A 23,771-nucleotide genomic window follows, 5' to 3' on the forward strand; every position below is an offset into this window, starting at 1 on the left:
CCTCTCTCTGCATCTTCCTGAAAAACTGCTTGGAGAATCTGGAAACCTCTTGAACATTATGGGCTGGGGTGCAGGTGGAACTGCTGAGAGATGGAGGCACTCCCCAGACTCAGACTCAAATCCTATGATAAATTAAACAAGGGAATTCAAGGAAGCAAAGTTTCCCACCACTACTATGCCTTAGCCAGTGCTATTTTTCTGGAAAAAGAGGTGCAGGAACTCACCGTGAACACCTCCCTTGTTCTCTTATAATGGCAATGGCGCCCACCTGGCAAGTTCTAGCTGCAAAAAAGCCCTGGTCTTAGCCCACACTGGCCAAGGAGGGACCCTTGTCCTTCAAAAGGTTACAAGGGTGAGAAAGGGATGGGAAACTTTCCTTATGCAAACTTCCTTAAGTTATTTTAGGGATTTAAGTCAAGCAAACAAACAAGCAACAAGTGGTAAGCCAAGAACAAACCTTGGTTACAGCTCATCATTTGTCTGAAGTGAGACAAAGAACAAGCCTGGGTTCAGACATAGCACTAAGCCAAACCATAGCTTAGTTTCTGACAGTGCACCATTTTACCTCCACTTATTATCTGCTTGCATATTTATAAATAAAGCAAATATTATAAAGGCATCATGGTCTAGTTTGGACATGAACAAGTGGAGGCGAGCTTCAACCATGCAGACTTTCTCTTTCCTTTCCTCCTTTTCTGTGACTGAAGCGATCAGAAGTTTCCACTTTCACTTTTTAAAACTAACTGCAATACCGAATGACTTCCGAATTAAAAAAAACAAACTTACGGTTTGTCACAAACCACATTATGATCCTGGCTTGTTATCACTGACCATAGTTTAAACAAACTACAGTTTCCCAAGTTGAGACAGGAAACTGTGGTTAGTTTTAAAGTGGAAGCAGACTTTTCTTTTGTCCTCATGGGAATGAGAGGAGATGGAGAACACACAAGTGTGAGGCATACTGTGGCTCATTCACATATTTTCCCATTATGTCTGAACCAGTCCTCCAAGTCTTCAGTACTCTTTCTCCTCCAAAGGAAGCCAAACTGGGTAATGACACCCTTGGAACATCCCATCAGTTGGGGGAGTGGGGACACGTAAGATTATAATAGATGTTCCTTTTCCTATGGCACTCATAGCCCTAGCTGTCATAAAGAGCAAACACAAAAGCTACAGCTCCAAAGCATCCATTATTTTTGACATATACTTTTCAAAACCCTACGTGGACAATCAAATGGAACAACAGGAAAATGCTATCTGAATCATAGGACTGCAGTTCAAAGGTGCTGCTAATGCTGGAGAACGTAAAAAGAGAAGGAACCTTGGCTATTCAGCGGTGATATAAGGGTATGTGATGAAGTGCATAGGTGGCTTAGACTGATTCTGTTGAGGAGAGCACATGGTACGTGTGAAAAAGCAGCATGGGAACATCTAAAGAAGAAAAAATGCAGGTGCCTGGGACAACTCAAATTAGTCTAAAAGACACTCCACCACACAACCAGTTCTGAAGCTTCAATGAAAAGATATTTATTAAGTGAGGTATAGAACAATTAAAAGCATAAAAAAACCAGGCATTCCTAATTTATCCTTGTGTGTACATTCTCCTAAGGCAGTATGAAATCAAAAGAAACATTTTGATGACAACCTCAAACAGAGAGTTTGCCCACATCACATGCCAGGTTCCTCATCCAAGGCAGCACTTTCTCAAGGGTTCATATTCTCTTTAACAACACAGGACTTGGTATTTTTCAAAAATATGTAAGAAATGGCTTCTGTTTGGGTGCAATTTCTTTTTGCTGACTGCTAGCTGTTGATCTGCATTATACAACTTAGCTGTACGTTGGATGAGTTGGGGTGTGTGTGTGTGAGACAAAGATAATAGTGTGCCAAATTTTGTAAATAAGAAACATCAAGCTCTTCCTAATCTGGATTTTTTTATTTGAGCCATGAAACTCTGGTTTGCATTTTGACTGAAAGCAAGAAGTCGTACAACAAAAGATACATGGAAAGAAGCCCCTTCAAGCCACTTATCTCATCCCATTCCCATTCCCATCCTACTGAACCCTGATAGTCCACCTAGAAAATTGTTCAGAACTCATCTGCAGATATAAAAGCAATGTGAACAGGAAGGTAGCAATACTTTTCTTAAAACTTCTAATAAATTTTTAAAAATTAAAGATGATATTTATTAAAGCAGTGTCTAGAACCCCCATCATAGAGAGACAAGAGGTCACAAAGAGGCTATTAACACCATATTGTCAGGAGAGGAGTGTGGAGAATGATCTCCAAGCACCACTACATAATTATGTTTAATATATTGCAAATGTGTGGCACATCCTGAAAAATGCCTCACAGGATTATTATCCCCAGTGCTGCTACAGGAAGAACTTCCCTGCTGTCTCCATGCAGAACATCCCGAGCTTAGACCTTGCTCAACTTTCAACTTCCCAAACCAGCTGCACTGCACACAAAACACCCTCACCTTGAGAGGCACAAACACAGTTGCAAAGGCTGGATTTTGCACTCATGGATGCAAGCCACACACACTGATATTTAAAGCAACAGTTGAATGCACATTTATGGACACGGACACACACTCGATACCAGGTCATACACAGTTGCAGAAGAATCCACAATGGCTGGAAGACAGGTACACACATGGCAGTCATACAGCTAGAGTCACACATGCAGCCACCAGCACTGCAGCTCAACACACACACACACACACACACACCCCTACCTCCCTACACGGTGGCAGGTGCACCTTTTTGTTTTCAGAGGTCAGGTCTACCATTGCTTTTCTGCTGAGCACCACTATCTGCAGGCAGCAATGGGGCTATGTTCCAACACAGGTTACAGGTGGGTAGCATTTTGCAGTGGTGGTAAATTTAGTTGGGGAGATGGCCTTGGTGGTAGTGACAATTCCTTTAAGGAGGTGACTGAGAGACCGGCTTTAATCTGAGGAGATAAATCACTCTGTTCCTCTTGGCTGCTAGAGCGACGACTACCACAACACAGTGTGGCCCTAGTGATCAGCTCATCCATGGGTTGCAAGGAGTGCATCCAGTACGGCAGGAAGTCCCAGCTCTGGAGCCACCGGGGCAGTTGGCCGGGACTTCGTGACTGCATGACGTTGACAAAGGCCACAAAAGCCAGGAGGCACAGGAAAGGGGCTGCCACACCCACCATGACCTGCCATCCTGCCATGGAGAGTCCAAAAACCAACAACGGCAACAGCAGGAAGCAGATGAGTAGGTAGAAGATGGCAAACCAGCGGTATTTGGCCGTCTGCTCACCTAGTGCTCTGGCCATCCGAATGGGCAGGCGGGTGCAAGGCACGGGATACCACAATAAGATTCCAGAGATGTTGAAGAAGAAATGGCAAAGAGCAATCTGAGGAGGTGAAAACAGAAACATAGCAACCATCTTGGAGGCAAGACTGAGAAATGATGGCATGCGAGGCTGAAGCAGGTGGGGCATGTAAAGAAGATAATCCCGCTTTCCCCATGGGCTACTTCATGTTTTAAGAGCCAGTGTGGTGCTGCGGCCAGAGGGCTGGATTGACATCTTAGAGACAAGAGTGGAAATTCACATTCAACCATGAAGGTTGATCTTGGGTCAGCCACAGTCTCTCAGTCTAACTGACTTCACAAGGTTGTTGTGAGGGTAAATGGGGTGGGGGAGAACTACATATGCCACCCTGAGCTCCTTGGAAGAAAGGTGGGATATAAATGTAATAAATAATAACCCTGGGCCTTTCAAGATCAATGCGGTAATGACAAACTGTGTTTGTTTGTTGTTTGTTTGTTTGTTTGCTTGCTTGCTTGCTTGCTTGCTTGCTTCTCTATACTGCCTTTGTCCCAAACAGAGGTTCATTGCATTTGCAATAGGCAGAAATGCATAAAAGACCAGATGGGTGTTGCTGAAATCAGCCCTATTTGACCTGGGATGCACAAACTGTGCAAGGTGGATTCTGTTTGGCAGCAGTTGTGTATATAATGCACATGTGTGTGTGTGTATGCATAACACACAAACACACACCCTTTGGCATAGAAGGTATGCTCTTCTAAAGTAATTCCAAGTAGGAGAGGGTATCTGCTCACCTGGAAGGCACTGGCCATCTTGTCTCCTGGACTTGCCAGGGCAGCTAGGATAGCTGTGGTGGTTGTTCCGATGTTGGAACCAAGGGTGAGTGGATAAGCACGTTCCAAGCTAATCAGCCCGAGGCCTGTCCCACAGAAGAAGAGGAAGAAGAAGAAGAAGAAGAAGAAGAAGAAGAAGAAGAAGAAGAAGAAGAAGAAGAAGAAGAAGAAGAAGAAGAAGAAAGAGAGACAACCATCAGGAAAACAGCACTCTCTTTCCTCTCAACAGTCACTCAAGATAACAGGCAATGGGGAACATTCCTTTTTAAAGACCTGGCATTTATGCCACTGAAAGAGAGCGCCTCCAGACATATTCTACTATTACTCATGACATCTTCTTCCTGAGGGATTCCAGAGCTAGCTACGGTATGCTTCACAGCCACCATCACTTACTGTTTAGCTGAAGTTACAGCAACATCTTGGTCTTTCTAAATGCTTATATTGGGTTAGTGGTATTCAAGAATCCCAAGACCCATTTCCTCATATGAGGCCGAGTGGGAGAGATGGGATTTATAGGCTTTATTGTCAGTCTGGCCATTTTAGTTTCCTTTGGTGTAAACACACACATCCCTTCTATCCTGCCCATGGAACCAGAGTAAATGCTGACTTACCGATAAGTGGTGTGATTGCTGAAGTGAAGACTGAGCTGCTCTGTACAACAAAGGTCATTCCAGCACCAACAAGCATGGCGAAGTAGCCAGAAACCCAGCCAAAAGGAGATGGCAGATCTGCCCAGGAACAAGGAGGAAAGACAGAGATCCACAGATAGCTTCAGCCATGAGAACCCAGTTACTGTAGTGAACTTCTGGAGTCTCCACTAGAATCCACACCCTTTGGCTCACTGCTGGGTATCCGCTGAGGGAGCCAGGAGTTCTTTCTGGGCCTGGTTTCAGCCAGCCTACCTGTGTTGATGACCTTCTGGATTGCTTTGGCCACATGGCCTTTGAGCACAGAGTTGAGGATCTTGACCAGCATGATCAGGCAGGTGCACAGCATAATCAGTGAGGCAGCCAGCAGCAGGAGACCCACAGCCAAGTCTGGCAGAGAAGTGTCCACAAATAGGTGATGGCCTAGGTGAAGGAGCAAGGTGCAGAGAGTGCATTAGGACCAATCCAATTCCTCTTGCCCTAAGTAATGATTTTAGGTACAGCTGCCATTTCTAACAGGGTCCTGCTAACAGGGTGGGCAGTTCTTACATTTCTCTTTCACAGCCCTGCTGAGGTTCCCAGCACTGTCCAGGCTGCATAGGGTACGGGAGCTGCAGTTCAGGAACCTTCCTCTAGTGCTCAAGGAAGAAATCTGTAGAAAAAGGGACGGAGGCATCAGCCACATACAGGAGCTTTGTGGACCTAGGGAAAGAGTCCTCCAGGCTGAGACAGAAAGGGCCTTGTTGTTCTATAGTTAATATTTGGTGTCTCTGTTTAGCCATTTTAGTTAGCCATTCTAAATTACTTCCTTTGTGCATTCCAACTTATTTCAAGCAAGCAAAAGAATACTAAAATCTTAATTCCAACACCAATCATCCTTCCTTTGTCAGGTTTCCACCACAGTACTTGCCTTATTTCAAAGAGTCTGTAGATAACCCATTGGTAAAACCTCTAAATGCTGTCAACCAATTAATCCTTAAAATGGCACTTAATCGTTCATGGCTCTTAATGGATAACAATGCATAATGCTCATTTTAATGCATTGTCTCCCATGTCTGTCCATAATGATTCTGTGTGCTTGCATTAACATCCCACGTAAGTCCAGTCATTTTGGATAAGCACTGTGACCGTAGTCCTTCGGTTGAGACAGGCATGTCCAAAGTCCGTTTCGGGGGCCTAATCTGGCCTGCCGCTAGTCAGTTAATCCGGCCCCTGAGGCAGTTTATTTCCTGGGCTAAAATCCTAAAAAAAGCCTCCACAACTTCAATCTTAAAAAAAGCTCAACAACTTCAATCTTAAAAAACAAGCTCAGCAACTTTGGTCAGCCCTCATGGCCCTTCACTTCATCAAATCTGGCCCTCTTTGAAAAAAGTTTGGACACCACTGGCTTAAGACAACATGACAAGTCAAACCATGGCTCGTTTCCTGGGGACGGTAGCAGCAGGAGCAGGGCAGAAGTGAAGCTCCTGTGATTTCAGCACTGTGAACCAGCACATTAAACCATGGCTTAATTTTAACAGTGGTTTAATGGGATCTGCAAACCGGGTCAATGTCACCTCTCACACCCCAACATTCCTGCTTTGTTGTCTCCAAAAAGCACAATTGTGCCCAAGGATCTGTGCAACCTTGCTTTCCAACCCTGCACAGAAATGGATATTGTTCACACTCCGTTCTCCAAAATGCCCAAAGGTGTCCCATTGATCAATTTCTGGACTGTGCAGTTAAATGCTGAGTCGCTGACTTAAAAGTCTTCTGCCAGGACCATCAGCACATTCTGATACTCAGCCCCTACTGCTTCTCCCCCTCCCATTGCAACACCACGGCCACACACACCCTGAACTCTCACCTGTGGAGCTGATGCTTCACACCACACCTTGATCAAACTCTTGTTTTTCCAACTCTCATCACCTGTGGCAATGCCTGTGATCACCGACTTATCCAGCTGTGGGAACAGGGGGAAAGATAATGGAAATGCTGTCAGGGATGGGAGACAGAGAGCCCAAAGTTTCCCATAAAAGGAAGAGAAGGAGAAGCAGACCCCTGGCATAGAGTGGCTGGAAACTTATGTTCTCTTTAGAAATCCTGGACAAACAGACTAACAATTTTGATATTGGCTTGAAGCTATGGAATTGAGCTGGGTTCTTAAGGAACTGACTGCAACATCTGCCTGGGCTTTCCCCTACCAAGGCTGTCCCCATCACAATCTCTTGCACCATAAGAGAATAACATTTCTCCCATTGCATGAGTTGTGACATGAAGTGAGTAAAGCAGGACTTGCTTGGCTCCCCATTTCCCCCTCAACTATTGGCTACCAAATCCCTTTTCCTACTTTGCTTTACTGCACCTGGGACATTGACCCAGCCAAATTGACCCAGCCATTGAGCAGCCAAATAATTATCTTTCAATAGCCCCACAATTTATTGAAGGTATGAACTTCACTGAGACCAACAGATCTAGTCCTTCGATATAGACAAAGGCTAGGCTCCTGACACTCACCACCTAGAGAGAGAACTGGAAGGTAGAATGGAGGATAAGGACATGGCCAGGGTCCCAAGCATGGGGAGGTGGCTATTTCCCTTGTGACAGAGCCCAAAGAGACCACACATGACTTGCCAACAACACACACCTGGATAATAAGGCTAGTGAAGGGCTTTGTGATTACTTTCAGAAGCTCTGGAGCGTCCTGTCCACTGGGGAAGTTGAGAGTTGTCACAGTCACCCTGGTGAGGAAGTGCAGATAGCCAGTGGCCACTTCGAGAGGAAGCAAAACCAGCACTGACAACCAGTTGAAGCAGTCGTGTAAGGTGGCCCCTGCAAAGGCTCTGAAAGATAGTAGAGAAGCCATCATTGATGTGAACTGTAGCAGTGTGGGGGTGAGAATGATGGGGATGGTCTCAACTGGGCAATGGTCCAAATATCAGATACTTCATGTTACCATTGTGTTGCCAAACGATTTCCCTCTGCATGGCCAAATCTCTCTCCAATCCACCCATCCACTCCATCTCTTTGTCTGTCTACTCGGCCTACCCAGTGAGTCGAAGGTACCGTTACTCCCTTGTTAAGATGGTCTTGTTCCTCACTGCTCCAGTCGGTTCCTATGGGCCTCAGGAGCTTCAGTCACCCTAAAGTTTCCAAGCACCTCTGATTCCCTCCTAATCCCTGCTCTTCACCCATCTCTGTCAACTGCACTACAACTGGCTTTCTCTCTAAAATACCCCATAGATGCAGCCCACACCAATCTCCACTTTTCAACAGCCCCACTGGTTGCTCCAGTCGCATGCCCACCTCAACACTCACCTCTTAAATACATCTCTGTCACCGGCCTGCATCAGTGCCACAAAGGTGTTGGTGACTGAAGAGCCAATGTTGGAACCCATGATGATGGGGATGGCGGAATGTACCTCCAGCACTAGGAAGGAAAGGGCAAGGGCAGTGCCTTCTGGGTACTCTGACTCCGTACCCCATCTGGGGCACCAGAAACAGAGTGAGGTTTCAAGCAAACAACCTCTCTTTGGTGCCCCAACCTGTGCTGTCTTCTTCTCCCTTCCTCCTCAGCCCTGCACACATCCCCTGTGTTGCAAAATATGAGTCAGCAATATCAAAAGCAACACGATGGCCAGAAAGAATTACAATGTGAAAATCTTTATGGAATGATTCAAAACATCAAAACTAACCATCTTTTTTCGAATAGATGTAATATACATGAGAATGAAAAATACTCTGGAACAGTGCTCATGCGATTAGCACTGTTCCAGAGTATTTTTCATTTGCATGTATATTATATCTATTCGAAAAAAAGATTGGTTAATGAAGAAATTACATATCTTTCTACTTACGAGTGTTGAACTAATTGGCTGATGAAGAATTCAACGAAACAGGAGTTGTTATCCGGAAACACTGTTCAGCAAAGTTCAGAGTTGGACATCAGAATTGGACATTTCCTTCACAGCTTGTTCTCCGCCGGGTAAAGACTGGCACCGTGATTCATTTAAGGACTTTCAGAGATTTCAGTTTGTTAGTTTTGATGTTCTGAATCATTCCATAAAGTTTTTCACATTGTAATTGTTTCTGGCCATCGTGTTGCTTTTGATACAGAGGTACCTCGGGTTACAAACGCTTCAGGTTACAAACTCCGCTAACTCAGAAATAGTACCTTGGGTTAAGAACTTTGCTTCAGGATGAGAACAGAAATCGTGCTCTGGCGGCGCGGTGGCAGCAGGAGGCCCCATTAGCTAAAGTGGTGCTTCAGGTTAAGAACAGTTTCAGGTTAAGAACGGACCTCCGGAACGAATTAAGTTCTTAACCAGAGGTACCACTGTATTACTGACTGCACACATCCCCAGCAGGCACTCAGATTTCATCCGTCTCCCACTCCCAGCCAAATTCAAAGATACCTTGTGATAATAGCAAAGTATGCAAATGCTGCCAAGGCAAATTGATGGCTACAGTGATGCCAGTAGACATACAAGAATCAAATGAGGGAACGGAGTAGCGGGGGGCATGCAACCTAATTTGTCCTGCACCCACATGAAGCCACACCTCCAGAAACATCCCCTCCCTTCTACGTTGATGTTTGCCAGAATGACTCACGCCCCGAGGAGACCATGCTGACGATGATGGAGGTGGAGGTGCTGGAGCTCTGAACCAGGACGGTGACCAGGACTCCCACCACAAGCCCTGCCACTGGGTTAGAGAGGATGGCGTTGTCGTTGATAATGTCCCCGGCTACTTTACCTATGGGGCAGAAGACAGAAGTCTGTGTGTGAGTGCTTGGCAAGACCCAAATGTTTCCACATTTGCTCACAAATTGGGTAAGGGATTTCTAGCAGCAACAAGCTGGCTGGAATTGAAATCCTTAAGCAAGCCCCTCCTCCCTGGCATTCTTCCACTCCCAACTTTAGCTGCTTTTCACTAAGGAAGGAAACATGTAAGGGGAAGGCTGTTCATGCACCTCTAGATTGACCATGAATGGGAACCTTTTGCAGACCAAGGGCCACATTCCCTTGTGGGGGACCTTCCAGAGGCCACACGCCAATGATTGGTGGGGCCAGAGGCCAAAGTGGATAGAGCACTGGATATGACTCTTAACTTTGTACAGCAGGCTACATAGCAGCCATGCAAAAGTCAGAGCTTTCTGCCTGCACCACACATCTTTCTCCATTCTCCACCCTGGAAAGCAGTGTCCTACCAACTTCAGTCTGCCCCTCAGCCAGCCGCCCCCACCTGCCTGCCTTCTTGATACATCCACCCAGGGGGTGCCCTTGGCTGTCAGCTTCCTCATTTGTCCCAGTGTTGCTCTTGCATAATTCAGCAGGGAGGAGGAGGAGGGGGCAAAAGTAAAATTAGTTGGCTCTACCAGTCATTGGCTTAGGCTCCACCTACCGTTGCCACCCAGCCCTCCACCCTACGAATCCACATGGGGGCCCCTCCCTGCAACTGAATGGGATACAAATGTAACCTGATTCAAAACCAGATTTCTACTCCCCCATGCCCAGCCCTGCCAGCAGCATAGATGGGAAGACAAGCACAAAGAAGACAACTATAGAGAGCCAGTGAAATGAGGTAGTAGAAAGGAGAATATGATGCTATCCAGTAGTATTTGGTAGCAGGTCCCTGATATAGAAGGAAACCTATGTGACTTTATTAGAAGGCCAAGCAAGATAACCCTTTTCAAGGAACAGAGGCCCTCTCCTGTGAAAGGCAAATTGATCAAGAACAAGGGATAACAGGACCCAAAAATCAGGAAGAAGTAGAGCAGGCATCCCCAAACTTGGCCCTCCAGATGTTTTGGGACTACAATTCCCATCATCCCTGACAACTGGTCCTGTTACCGGTAGCTAGGGATGATGGGAGTTGTAGTCCCAGAACATCTGGAGGGCCAAGTTTGGGGATGCCTGAAGTAGAGATATGGGAGGCACAAACAGGAGCTGTGCAGAGAACAAAAGCCATGCTTGGTCACTGGAGGCGTCTTGCAATATGTTTCGGGGGGGTCTGAGCCTCTAGCATTCTGCTGCGAGCACATTTTGAAATATCACTAACTCCATAACAATGAAATGTGCTATAATGCAATACAGAAGGTCTAAAACCATTTTAGGATTCAGGTGTCTCCCCAAAAAATTACTATCACTTGGTAAGACAGGCAAATTTATGTCAGTGCATTGGAAGAAGCAAAGATCACCAATGTCAAAGCAATGATTATTCAACATTCATTGGACTGGTCATGTTGTTTGGATGCTTGATTATCATCTTCCAAAGCAGCTACTCTATTCCCAACTTAAGAACGGAAAGTGTAATGCCGGTGGACAACAAAAGAGGTTTAAAGACGCTCTCGAGGCAAATCTTAAAAAATGTAGTATAAACACCAACAACTGGGAAACACTGACCCACGAGTGCTCCAATTGGAGAATAGCCTCTACCAAAGGTATCGTGGGCTTTGAAGAAGCACTTACTCAGACTGAAAGGGAGAAACCAGCTAAGAGGAAGGCACATTTGGCAAACTCTCACCATGATCAACTCCTGCCTGAAAACCTATGTCCCCACTGTGGAAGGATGTACAGATCCAGAATTGGCCTCCCAGTCACCTATGGCTACACTGTTAAGACCATATTCATGGAAGACAATCTTACTCGGAACAAAATTTAAAAATTCCTTCCAGCAGCACCTTAGAGACCAACTAAGTTTTTCATTGGTATGAGCTTTCATGTGCATGCACACTTCTTCAGATACACATAATCTTACTCGGCTACGAGTGATCGCCAAAGAAGAAGAGAATGCAATACAAGGATAATGAATCTCAGGGCTCATGAGATATTGCACTGTCCCCGTTATATGCTGAACTGAGAACACAAAGTGGTATGACAATAGATTTCAGGACTGAGATGTGGAGTTGACTGTTAGAAAAGCGCCCTGGGGTGCCCCTGCAATCCCTAAACTCCAAGTGTCCTCCGGTATGCGCAGCTCTGGAAAAGGCATTCCCCTTCTTCTCCAGTACACTTCAGCAACATACATCAACTGATATATGCACACTAATCTTCTGGCGTAAAACAGCAAGGAGAACGAGACATTGTAGAGCTAATCTACGTATTTACACACTACAGACCAACAAAAGAATCATTGTATCCTTTCTCTCCAGCTCTGAGAGAACAGACAGAACAAAAGCAAAAGCAAAAGCAAAAGTACAGTGTAACAGTACACATAGCAGAGGAGACAAGACTGTCTTCCGTTCCCACACTCTTCCCAGACAGGCATGTGAATTACACCAATCACATCTGCAGCATCGGGAGCATGAAATACTAACATTGACAAGTAGGGCCTACAAAGCAAGACAGAATTTTCCTCGAGCCACTTATAAAATGTAGCAGCTGTAGCTACCACAATTTAAATGCAGCTTGCAAAGCAGGAGGACAAAGCAAACCAGAAATGCTTCCTATTTGGATGAGTCATTTTCTAGTTGCGCTAGAAAACTAAATAAATGTTCGAAATAAAATGGCTTATTTTTGAAAAAGATTCTGAGGATTCTGGACTCCCCATCAGGAAAAGCACATCTGGATGAAGTGTCCAGAAATGGCAGTCTTTAGCCATGGGAGCAATGAGAAAGCAGTTCTCCCTGTCCATGCTGTTGACACCAGGCTCTTTTGCAATAGCCTGGATTCAGCAGGACCTATTCCAGTCCCAGAGAAAGGCAGGAAGTGGAAGCAATAAGACCAAAGGGAAGGGGATCAAGCAGCTTCATTCCCATGGACTCTAGTATAGAGAAAGGAAGGGAGGAAGGGGAGGCAGGCATACATTGCGACCCTCACCTCCTGCCAACTGGAAAGCAGAGCTCAGCAGATCAAGGGAGCACACAAACAGGTACAAAAAGCCAAACATCAGAGGCACCTTGAGAATGGAGATGAGGATGGATTTGAACCTTGCCCATCTTCCAAGTGCTGAAATGAAACAATAGACATTAGGTTAGAGATTATCTTGGTCAATTGAAGTCCCCTGCAATTCCCTTCTTTCCCCACACTTAGGGCTTCTCCACACTTCCTCTTGTCCAGCTGCTTTCGCCTGGGGGGAAACCACTCTTTAGCACTCCATCAGAGCAAAGGGCAATTCAGGTATTCCCCAGATTGCCATATGTTCTGATATATTGCTAAAGAGTGAATTTTTTCTTGGAAAGGAGAAGAGCACAGGAAACCTGCTCGGACACATGCTTTCTAGGCACAAGATAAACAGAAGTGTGGATGAGTCCTGAGCTTCCACTGAGGATTGTCATTTGCTCCGATTCACTGGTAAAATGTGAGTTTTCCCAGGGAAAGTGTCAGGGGGGGGGGGGAAGAAAAGCCAAACATGTGGACATGGAGATTTAAATTCCGGACCTGAGCCATGCCACAACAGGAAGTCTGGATGAGCCCTGAATCTCTGCAGGGGGATTTTTTTTTCAGTCCCTGTAACTAGAATACAAAAAAATAACAAGGAAAGGTACAAAGCAAAAGCACAAAATGACCACCAGGTCAGCTTGTGCCCCAATCTGCACTAAGAGGGAGGTGGAGGAGAGGCATCATTTAGTCAGACTGGCATTCCAGTTCTAAAAACAAACCCATTTCATTTCAAATCCAGTGTGGGTTGCTTAGTAACAGTAAAGAACCTGCCAATCATCTTTCTATTAATGCCGAGTGCTTCGCAGCAGGGAAATGGACAGAAGTGGGAACTGCAATCCTTCAGGCACCCACGCAGCTAGCATGGGCAATTGAGAACAATGCAAAGGAAGTGCGCCCTAACACAACACGAGCGCCTTAACTCTGACCAAAGGGCAGTGTGAGAGAGATGGGGTCGGCATAGGTTTGAGCTGGTCTGCACAATCCTATGCCTCAGCTGTTTCTCTCAAGGGAGACTTCTCTGTGGGAAATGTTCTCTCTCAATATTTATCAGCTGGAAACAGATTGTGTGTCGTTGTCGCTGTTACACAGCCTTGATGTCTCACATCAAGTCTAACAAGCAGGGAATCATTACTGATTCATGATGAAGTTGCATCTATGGCTTTGCACACAATACCCTTCAGGCATTCTGACCCTGGTTTTGACTTTTACCAATGCTCACGCCTTCTGTTTATTTTGGGTTTAACAGTGACTGTTAGGATATTCGTTAGGCCAGAATTAAGGGTGATGGTGAAAGTCCTTATCAGCTTGATTAAGATAACAGACATAACGGTAGCTAATTGAACTTATTTATTTCCTCAGCTGCATCCTATAATATGCAACCCTATTATACACCAGTTTACTCAGAAGTGTCTCACTGACTTCAGTGGGACATGCTCCAAATTAAGATTGTGTTCTTAAAAGGGATGGATAACTTGTGACCATCCAGATGTTGTTTGACTACAACTCCCATAATCCCTGTTACCATTAGCCATGCTGTTTGGGGCTGATGGGAGTTGAGAGTCCAACAACATTTAGAAGGCCACAGAATCCCATCACTGTCTTAAAAGAAGTAATAGTCAACATTAAAATATTGACTCATTGCACACACTGTGTTATGTAGCAGGTCAGAACGACCCACAGATTTTATAATCTGAAATGAAAGTTCACACACATAAACAGTTGGCAGTTTGGTCATACTGGTTGAGGAAAAAAGCTTAAGACTTAACATACAGTACATGGAGGAACAGTATGTGATTGCGAAAATTTCCCCCACTGCTTTGTTTGTATCTGGGGAGTTTCTCAGATATTCTGTGCTATTTTTTGTTCTTGCACAAGCATAGCTCAGTCTCCCTTCTCCTGATACTAGAAGACAAAAAATCAAGTTGTGTCCACATTTCTAATTATATAGTGATTAAATGCTAAACAGCCAATGAGCTACCAGGCAAACTGCAACAGCAAGATCAAGAACATGCTATTATAAGGGAAGCTGAAGTCTTGGGGGAAAGGAGGGAACTGGGCTAGTTCCTAGAAACAGGGTGGGGAACCTGTGGGTCTTCAAAGGTTACTCCCATCATCCCTGACTATTGACAATGCCAGCTGGGGCTGACGGGAATTGAAATCCAACATCTCGGAGGACCACAAGTTCTCCATCCTTGCCCTAGAATCATGCTTTAAATTGGCCATGTAAGTAATGATAATTTCATCAGCAGCTGTGGATGAAGCTTATGCCAGGTATTCAGCCAGTATCAGCACAGTATGTTGTTGTTGTTGTTGTTGTTTAGTCGTTTAGTCGTGTCTGACTCTTCGTGACCCCATGGACTAGAGCACAGTATACAAAGGCACAAGAAGATACAAAATGGGAGGGGGGGACACTCTTCTATTTATGTTCTTAAACTATTTGATGGCTTTGGGTGAGCTCCAAAGCTCCCAAGGAGATATGTAGCGCACTTCAACAAACCCTGGGCCAGTAGGTCGCCAGAGACTAAAGCTGGGAAGGAGCTAGAAGAGACAGCAAATGCAGGGCTGGGTCAGCAAAGCTGGGCAAGAAGCTGTTGCACCAGGAATTCATAGGCAGAGACTGAGACCCCAGCTGCCCTTCCTTCCAGCATCTTGATCCAGAGCATGTGCTAGTGACTAGTCCTTGTCTCTTCCTCTACCCAAGCCCATGGACTGTCTCGCCAGAGTGGTGCATGCTCTAGTTATTTCCCATTTAGACTACTGCAATGCGCTCTATGTAGGGCTACCTTTGAAGGTGACCCAGAAACTACAACTAATCCAGAATGCGGCAGCTAGACTGGTGACTGGGAGTGGCCGCCGAGATCATATAACACCGGTCCTCAAAGACCTACAGTGGCTCCTAGTACGTTTCCAAGCACAATTCAAAGTGCTGGTGCTGACCTTTAAAGCCCTAAATGGCCTCGGCCCAGTATACCTGAAGGAGCGTCTCCACCCCCATCGTTCTGCCCGGACACTGAGATCCAGTGCCGAGGGCCTTCTGGCGGTTCCCTCACTGCGAGAAGCAAAGCTACAGGTAACCAGGCAGAGAGCCTCCTCGGTAGTGGCACCTGCCCTGTGGAATGCCCTCCCATCAGATGTCAAAGAGATACCTGACATTTAGAAAACATCTGAAGGCAGCCCTGTTTGGGGAAGTTTTTAATGTGTGACATTTTTATGTATTTTAATCTTTGTTGGAAGCCACCCAGAGTGGCTGTAGAAACCCAGCTGGATGGGCGGGGTACAAATAATATATTATTATTATTATTATTATTATTATTATTATTATTATTATTATTAGCAAGGCCTTGAGCTTCCAAATAAGCCCTGCAGCTCTGGGCCTATCATTGTTTCTGCTCCTGGAACTGATGGTAGAGGGGCCAGAAATCAAGGATGGGTGAGTCACTGGTCCCTCGGTGTTACAACTTTCTAGGGGAAGGGGCTTATTTGGGGTGGTAGTCTTAGCCTGTTCCTTGGAGAAGATTAACCCCCTGTGAACACAGTTGTATCATGGGGCTATGGTTTATGGCAGGCACCCCCAAACTTCGACCCTCCAGATGTTTTGGACTACAATTCCCATCTTCCCCGACCACTGGTCCTTTTAGCTAGGGATCATGGGAGTTGTAGGCCAAAACATCTGGAGGGTCACAGTTTGGGGATGTCTGGTTTATGGTCACCCTAATCCTGCAGAACCTGGTATAGAGTGGCTGGGGCAACCCAGCCAGATGGGTGGCTTACAAATAATAAAATTATTATTATTACTACAGGATACAGTTTTGCCCAAATAGCATAGCATGCCTAGCTCATCAGAAGTGGTCACTGCCCTCTTGCCCAAGGGTAGGGGTGGGGAACCTGAGGCCCCCCTGATATTGGGAACCCCCCATCTGCCCCAGCCAGCATGACCCGTAGTCAGGGAATAGGGGAGCTGTAGTCCAACTGCCTCTGGAGGGCCACGGGTTCCCTGTGTCTGCCCATGGATGTGGCTCTCCCCCTGGCCCAAGGCCTCAGCTCCAGAACAGAACCTGTTTACAGCACCCTCCTCCTGCGCTGCTGGTCCGCACGTTAGTTCCCATGTAAGGAGCCACCAGGGAAGGCTCCTTTGCGGTCTTCTCCTTGTCCTCTCCTCACAAAGGCCCCCGGCAGACATGGCAGGAAGTGCCGCTTCCATGTCGCATGACAGGTGGGCCCTCTCTCTGACAGGAAGATGCGGCACAGTCTCCATAGCAACTTGCCACGCCTCCCTCCCATTGCACCTTGCCCTGGTACCACTGAGTTGATGGCTGCAGTTCGTTCTGCTGATGCGTAAATGGGATGGGCCTCCTCTTTGAAGCTTTGTCTGTTAAGGGCAGGGGCCCTGTGGTCAGGATGAACACACAGAATACAAGATGCAACACATTTACTGAAAAAGGATGTAAACAAGACTTCTTTTTTTCTGCCTGTTGTTTGAAACTCAAAGCATAATGGTAACTATCACACTTGGGCTCTTGAGTACTGTTGAGGCATTGCTTTTCTGCACTTCACTAGAAGGGAAATTAAAAGGGAGGTGCGCACAAGCACTTATTACAGCACTCGATATTACTCATCGGTGCCGTATCTTATGGCCAAGAGACCTTATAATGTTTACTTACAGCTAATTCCCGTTCAGCAGAGATTGCCACTACTGTTAATTAAAAGTTTCCTGCTTGTACCGTAGAGTCAGCCCGTTTTATTGCTTCCTGATAAGCTTGGGTGTGGATTAGCAACAAATACATTATTTACTGCCCCTTGAATAGTTCCTCTTAATTGCCTCAATATCAGTTTCTGTACCTGGGGAGTAGTGAGCGAGGCTTTGATTACTGATTTCTCCATTATTTCTTTAAAGAAATAGCACTATTTCATCACAGAAAATTTAAATTTAAAAAGGTATTGATAATTTAAGCCTTCTTCCTACCCTCCACCTCAGGAATGTAGGGTAGTATTGGGGCAATTAAGATAAGCAAGCAAAAACAAACAAACAACGGATATTCATTGCTGAGAGCTTTACAGGGTACCTGGAATTAATAATTCATGCTGAGTCTGTCAACAGGAAGTGCTCAGTTAAAGGTCTCCCTGAAAAGCCCTAGACAGGCTGATGCTTAAAAACAACAACAACAACAACAACAACAACAACAACAACAACAACAACAAATCAAGTGAGAAACACTAGGATGCAATGAGCTGACAATTTCACCATCTGGATGCTTCATAAAAACTGAGTGACTGGACAGCAATGCTAGAGAAAGCTAGTGTGGAAGCAACCAAACCAGTAATCTCCTGCAAAACAGCGGTAGTGCAGACCGGGGATGGAGAGACCTATGGCCCTGCAGGTATTATAGGACTCCAGTTCTCATCAGTCAGCATGGCCACCGGTCAGGGATGATGGGTGTTGTAGTCCAAAGTATGGGAAAGGACACAACTTATCTATCCCTACAGTACAAGGTGTGTCGTCTTCTTCTTCTTCATTGTTGTCTTCTTCATGTCCAAGTTTTATATTCCACCATGGCACCTGAGGGGATGTACATGGCACCCAAGGTTTCTCCCAGGCAGCCACATCTCTAGGTACTAACCAGACCTAGATCTGCTTAGCATCAGCAAAGTGGTGACCTTAAGTGATGCAGGTTCTGTGTGAAACATCTGCCTGAGACTCTTTGAAAGCTATTGCCGGTAAGAGTAGAGTCCACTGGAATTCAAATGGTGGGTCAGGACCCACTAGTACAATATGGATCACAACAGGAGCAATAGCACCATGCAAATTCTTGTTTGGGTTAAAAGTGGGTCCTGGATCTGAAAAGTTGAAGATATCTGGAATACTAAGCTAAATAGAGAAACAGTCTGATCTGATATAAGGAAGATTCCCATATTCCTATATTCTGGCCAGGCAGTGAAGACTATAAGTGAAAGGTCATGGAGTCGCAAGGAAGAATGTAGCTGTGGCTTATCTGGAGGGGTTCACAAAGTTCCCTTTGTGAATGCACAAGTGTCCTGCAGCTTACCCTGAAAGCAAATGTTTGCAACAGGTCAAACTTTTTGTGAACATCTAGTGAATTTCTGGTGTCTTGAGCAGGGCAAGGGAGCTGCAGCAGTAGCTCACAGGATCAAAGCACATGGAACTCATTCCCCTTCAATCCTGAACACAAACATTTATGCAGGGACCTTCAGTTTTTGCCAGCACCCTTACTTGAACGTACACAACAGCCCTCATTCCCTTTTCACAGACTTCTTAAACATTGTGGGTTTGGAAACAATGGACTTTGCAAAGGCAGCTGGGCTTGTAAGATGGGTTCACTTACACTGCATACGTGCAGCAAAAAGAATGCCTTTGAACATTTGTAGCAAAAGGAATAATTAAAATTCAATCAATGACAAAATAGCTAGGCATTGCCGTAGGGAAGCCATGCTGGTGATTGTCTATAATGCATGTTCTACATTAGTACTCTCATGCTGGATTCCCATTGTGGAGGAGGACGCAGCATCTAAAGCACTTTTAAGGTTATGGAATGGCAGAGGCATGGGCGGAAGGAGTTGTTGCCAATGATGTTATAGGCAGCATTCAAAAGGAACCCATGTTATTTGTGCAACAGCTACAAATACTTTACATACAGCAGTGCCATTAGCCTACAGTAGGGTTGCCATATGTCCTCTTTTGGGGGGGCCAACATGCCCATCTGGGCGGATTTTTACATTTTAAAGAAAATGTCCAGGTTTGGGAGGGTATTTGGGGGTTGGGGGGGGGCATGTGCATGCTCGGGAAGGCACTGTGCCCTGTAAGTCAAAGTGCCACAGTGGAGCGAGGCCATCACAGCAAAGATCAACTCGGAGCTGGGGTCCTGTCTCTGCTCAGGCTGGCAGCTGTTTGGGCCTGGCTTGGGTGGCTCTGCACTCCATGGCCGCTGCCAGCCCGAGCCAGGCAAAGAGGTGTGTGGGTGCGGCAGCAGCCCTGTGCACCTCTTTCCCCGGCTTGGGCTGGCAGCAGCTCTTTTTTGCAACCCTAGCCTACAGAGACTGTAGCTCTGGGGGCGGGGGACCCCTATGCAAAACAATTCTGCTTGAATCTCAGTATAACGTCATATCACACTGCAGCAATACTAGCTTGAAGGAAGAGATCTGGATCCCACCCAACAAATCAAAATACATTTGTTGAATAACTAAACATTGTTTGATGAGGCCCTTAATTTATCCCTAGGAAAACAAACCTCTCCCTTCCACCTCATCTTCACTACCACCTTCTGGATTTAGAGAGGTTCCACATGATGGAATTTGATAGCTACCCTTGAGCTAGTTCAGAAGTTAACATGGTGACCTCTGGATATTGCTGGACTTCAGTTCCCATCACCTCTGATGGCTGTGGCTGATGAGAGCTGAAGTCCAACAATATCTGGAGGCTACTATGTTTGCTACCCCTGATCTAGTTGATACCTTCTTGGAAAGATACATGGAGAAGTTGTGGCTTTCGCAATCCTGACTTTGCATCTCAGTGCCCTTTGGCAACTTGGCTAGCTCTCCTCTTCTGTACTAATTCTCAGATGTGCCCTGCTGCAGCATGCCCTCCAGGTAGATAAAAGGGCAGGGATAGCTTTTGGACCACCTCTGCCTATGTGAACTCACCCAGGTTATGAGATATTGCAGATACTCACAGGGCCTTAGTAATGGTGGCATCAAAGTTGCAGAATACACTGCCTGGGGAGGTCTGCCATGCTTCCTCTTAATTTCTACCCCCTTTATGTTACGGTATCTTCTTTGGTTTTAATGTTAACAGGATGTAGCATTATACAAAATACATTTTGTATTTGTCTTCTTTATTTTTAATCTGAGTTTCACTCCTTGTAAACTGCTTTGGAAAAGAAAAGGTTGTTTTTAAAATTGGGCATAAATATTTAAAACAAGGGTGGGGAACCCTTAGCCCTCCAGCTGGTGTTGTACTCTGAATACCAATAGCCTCAGCCAAGATGAACCGCCCTGAGACCTCCAGCTATATGGCGGTATCTAAATTCAATAAATAAAATAAAATAAACAAATAAGATTGCCAACAATCATGGGTGATGCGAGATCATAGAATCATAGAATCATAGAGTTGGAAGAGACCACAAGGGCCATCCAGTCCAACCCCCTGCCAAGCAGGAAACACCATCAAAGCATTCCTGACAGATGGCTGTCAAGCCTCTGCTTAAAGACCTCCAAAGAAGGAGACTCCACCACACTCCTTGGCAGCAAATTCCACTGCCGAACAGCTCTTACTGTCAGGAAGTTCTTCCTAATGTTTAGGTGGAATTTTCTTTCTTGTAGTTTGAATCCGTTGCTCCGTGTCCGCTTCTCTTGTTTTGGGGTTTTTAAAATTATTTTTGCAAATATAGGGAGTTGTAGTTTGACAACATCTGGAGGACCCCATGTTCCCTACTTGCAATAATAAATAAACAGACTGAATAATGGAGGGAGCTTATGTTTAGCAGGGTCCTGTGGGTATTTCCCTTACCTGGTTTCTGCCCTTCGTCCAAGCCTGCGTGGGGGCTCTTCCATGGCTTGGACGAATGAGTGTCCAGCTCATACTTCTCCATGGTTTCATACAACTTCCCAGGAGAACCTGGGCAAAGGTACTCATGGTCCAGATGGCTCACCGTACTGACTGTGGGGAACAGATATGCTCTAGGGTCAGGGATCCTCTGTAGAGCTATGGAGAAAGATGTGGATTACTAACTTGTGTCCCAGGTCAGGATACCCTGTTGTGAGTAAAGCAGTTCACAGAGAAACTAGTAGCATCTCTGGAGACTATCCTTGGAACTAAGAAATCCTGCTGCACCATCCCATGATAGGCCAGCATCCCCCCCCCAAAGGCCATCTTCAGTGCCACATTTAAGCGCCCCAATACCGCCCCTGGAAACTGTAATACCCAAAGTAACAGACTATCCTAGTGTCCTCCAGATTTTGTTGGATTGTAACTCTCCCCTGACCACTGGCCATGTTGACTGGGGTGGCTGGGAGCTGGAGTCTAATAAATATCTGGAGGACACAAGGTTGTGGAAGTACCATATTTATCCTCTCCCACAGGTGAGCTGCTGTCGTCCTTGCACCTGCTGTGGCTTCTGCATGGAGTCCTTTTGTTTTAGCCATGTAGACTAGACACAGCTCTATTTGAGAGCTAACTGTCCAGAAAACAAGCAAATCCCCAGTACTTCCAGAAGTGAGAGGGAAGACAAGAAGAAGGCAGAGTGAATAAGAGAAGAGACAGAAGTTCTGGTCAAGCTCATCAAGTGTGCTGTATGATGAGCAGTCAGGTGCAGGAGTAGGCACCCGTGCTAAGTACCTTGGGGGCTGGGGCAGTAGGAATACGGTGGCGCCCGCAAGACCCTTCCTCCTCCTGTAGGTCGGCGGCATTGGACTGGACTCTCTCTTCCATAAGGTAACATCATTGCCTGCCAACCTGAAGAGACATAGGTCATAAACAAGGGTCTTGCTTGCAAGTAAGTGCCAGCTGCTTCACCCACATGCAGCAAGAAGGCATGGCTCTTGATCCAATATATATATTCTCCCCCAGGGGCACAGAATACTCTTGCAATCATTTGCTTCAGGCTAGTTCCATATTACTTTCAAGGCTTAAAAACTTGGTCTAACAGAAGAGAGTCCCTATCTGAGGTTTCAGCAGTTTGAGAGAGAAACCACACTATCCAGGTGGGTTCAGCCTGCTATGGATACAACTAGTGAAGTCCTGCCTGGCATTGTGCTGGTCATCCTATGAGACATTCTGGGTTTCAGTGTATCGGAGGGCCAAGGGCCTGCTTTAGAGTGGCTTGGATTCAGCTGCCAAATCCATGCCTGGTGAAGGTGCCCTTCTTGATTGGCTGGTTGTCCCAGGTTGCCTCAGCCTTGGTCCCTTAGTGCTTCCCTAGACTCTTGTCCCTACTTCCCCCTTACCTGCTTCAGGTAGGCCACCCAGCACTCAAGGTCACACCCTACATCCACTCTTCCCGCGAAGGCAAAGTGGCTGGTGAAACACAAGGTGTCCTTTATACACGGGATAGGAGCAAAGTCTAAAGAATCTTGTGCTGCCCCTCAGAACCATCCTGCACTCCCCTCCTCCTCCTCAGAAATTCCTTTAGTTAATTGCTAACTTCTGCATCAGCCTGCGTTGTGGAACAAGACAACTTGTGCTGTGTTTCAGAGACACGGATACAAGCAGACTCTAGGGCTGCCCTAGATGCTAGCCTGCTCCTGGCCCCATCATGGACACACAATGATGGCAGACCTCCCATGCTGGGATCTCAAAGTGACATTCAGTCACAGCTTCTCAAGGAAAATCACACCATCCCTTTACAGTATATAGGAAAATCTTCCCAGGGCAAGTAGCACTAGTAGCTTCATATTCAGTTGGGATCTAGAAACCAACACCAGCATTTCAATTATATTTCAGATGAAAAAAAAATGGAGCTTCAGAAATATATAATCATAAATAGGAACAGCTGATTTAGCATACAAGGTGGCTTACAACATACAAAATATCAAAATTTTCACAACCAACTTGAACTCATTCCACATAAATTATGAGCAAAATCTAAAATAAAGACACAAAGAATTAATATCAATAACAGCAACAACCCCCCCCCAATAATCTCCCCCAGCTGGAGTCAGTCAGGGCCCCACTCTCCCAAGGCAGGTGGGGGAAAGCCTGCAAGGCAGGGAGGAGGTCTTCCGGGACTCAGTCAAGAAAGCATTCTTCTGCCATAATGAAAAAAGGTGTACAGTAGTTTCCTATCACACAGCTTTGAAGACTCATAAAGGAGATTATTTTGGATCAGAAATAGGAAATTGGATAGTACAGAAATTCTAATGTCTCATTCTATGGTAAATCAAACAAGCTGTGGATGTGTTCAGCTAAGAAAGAGTGAGAGTTGGCTAAGAAAATACAATTCAAGGATATTTCTCACCATAGCCAATATGGTACATTTTTCCCCCTATGTTTTTTATCATGGCTGGGATTCCACTTTGGAATGAAGCTCCACTGTCTTTAAGCGGTGTGGTAGGGAACTACAGAATTGTTCATCATTGCAGTGCTGTGATCCAAGTTACTGTTGGTTCAA

General features: G+C 45.7%; 1 protein-coding gene across 1 annotated transcript; it reads right to left on the bottom strand.

Moving 5' to 3' along the window:
• Nucleotides 1-1,505: 1,505 nt before the first annotated feature.
• SLC34A1 (solute carrier family 34 member 1) lies at nucleotides 1,506-22,136 on the bottom strand. The gene is made up of 12 exons (XM_088662063.1): nucleotides 22,001-22,136; nucleotides 21,173-21,367; nucleotides 12,589-12,717; nucleotides 9,380-9,523; nucleotides 8,087-8,198; nucleotides 7,416-7,611; nucleotides 6,636-6,731; nucleotides 5,339-5,441; nucleotides 5,045-5,212; nucleotides 4,754-4,870; nucleotides 4,104-4,228; nucleotides 1,506-3,393 (listed from the first exon to the last, which is right to left on the bottom strand). Exons 1-12 carry the CDS (start codon nucleotides 22,134-22,136, stop codon nucleotides 2,854-2,856), a joined length of 2,061 nt encoding a protein of 686 aa, XP_088518189.1. The 3' UTR covers nucleotides 1,506-2,853.
• Nucleotides 22,137-23,771: the final 1,635 nt, after the last annotated feature.

Source organism: Zootoca vivipara, chromosome 2 (assembly GCF_965207765.1).
Source record: "Zootoca vivipara chromosome 2, rZooViv2.hap1.1, whole genome shotgun sequence".
In the NCBI taxonomy this organism is placed as follows: Eukaryota; Metazoa; Chordata; class Lepidosauria; order Squamata; family Lacertidae; genus Zootoca; species Zootoca vivipara.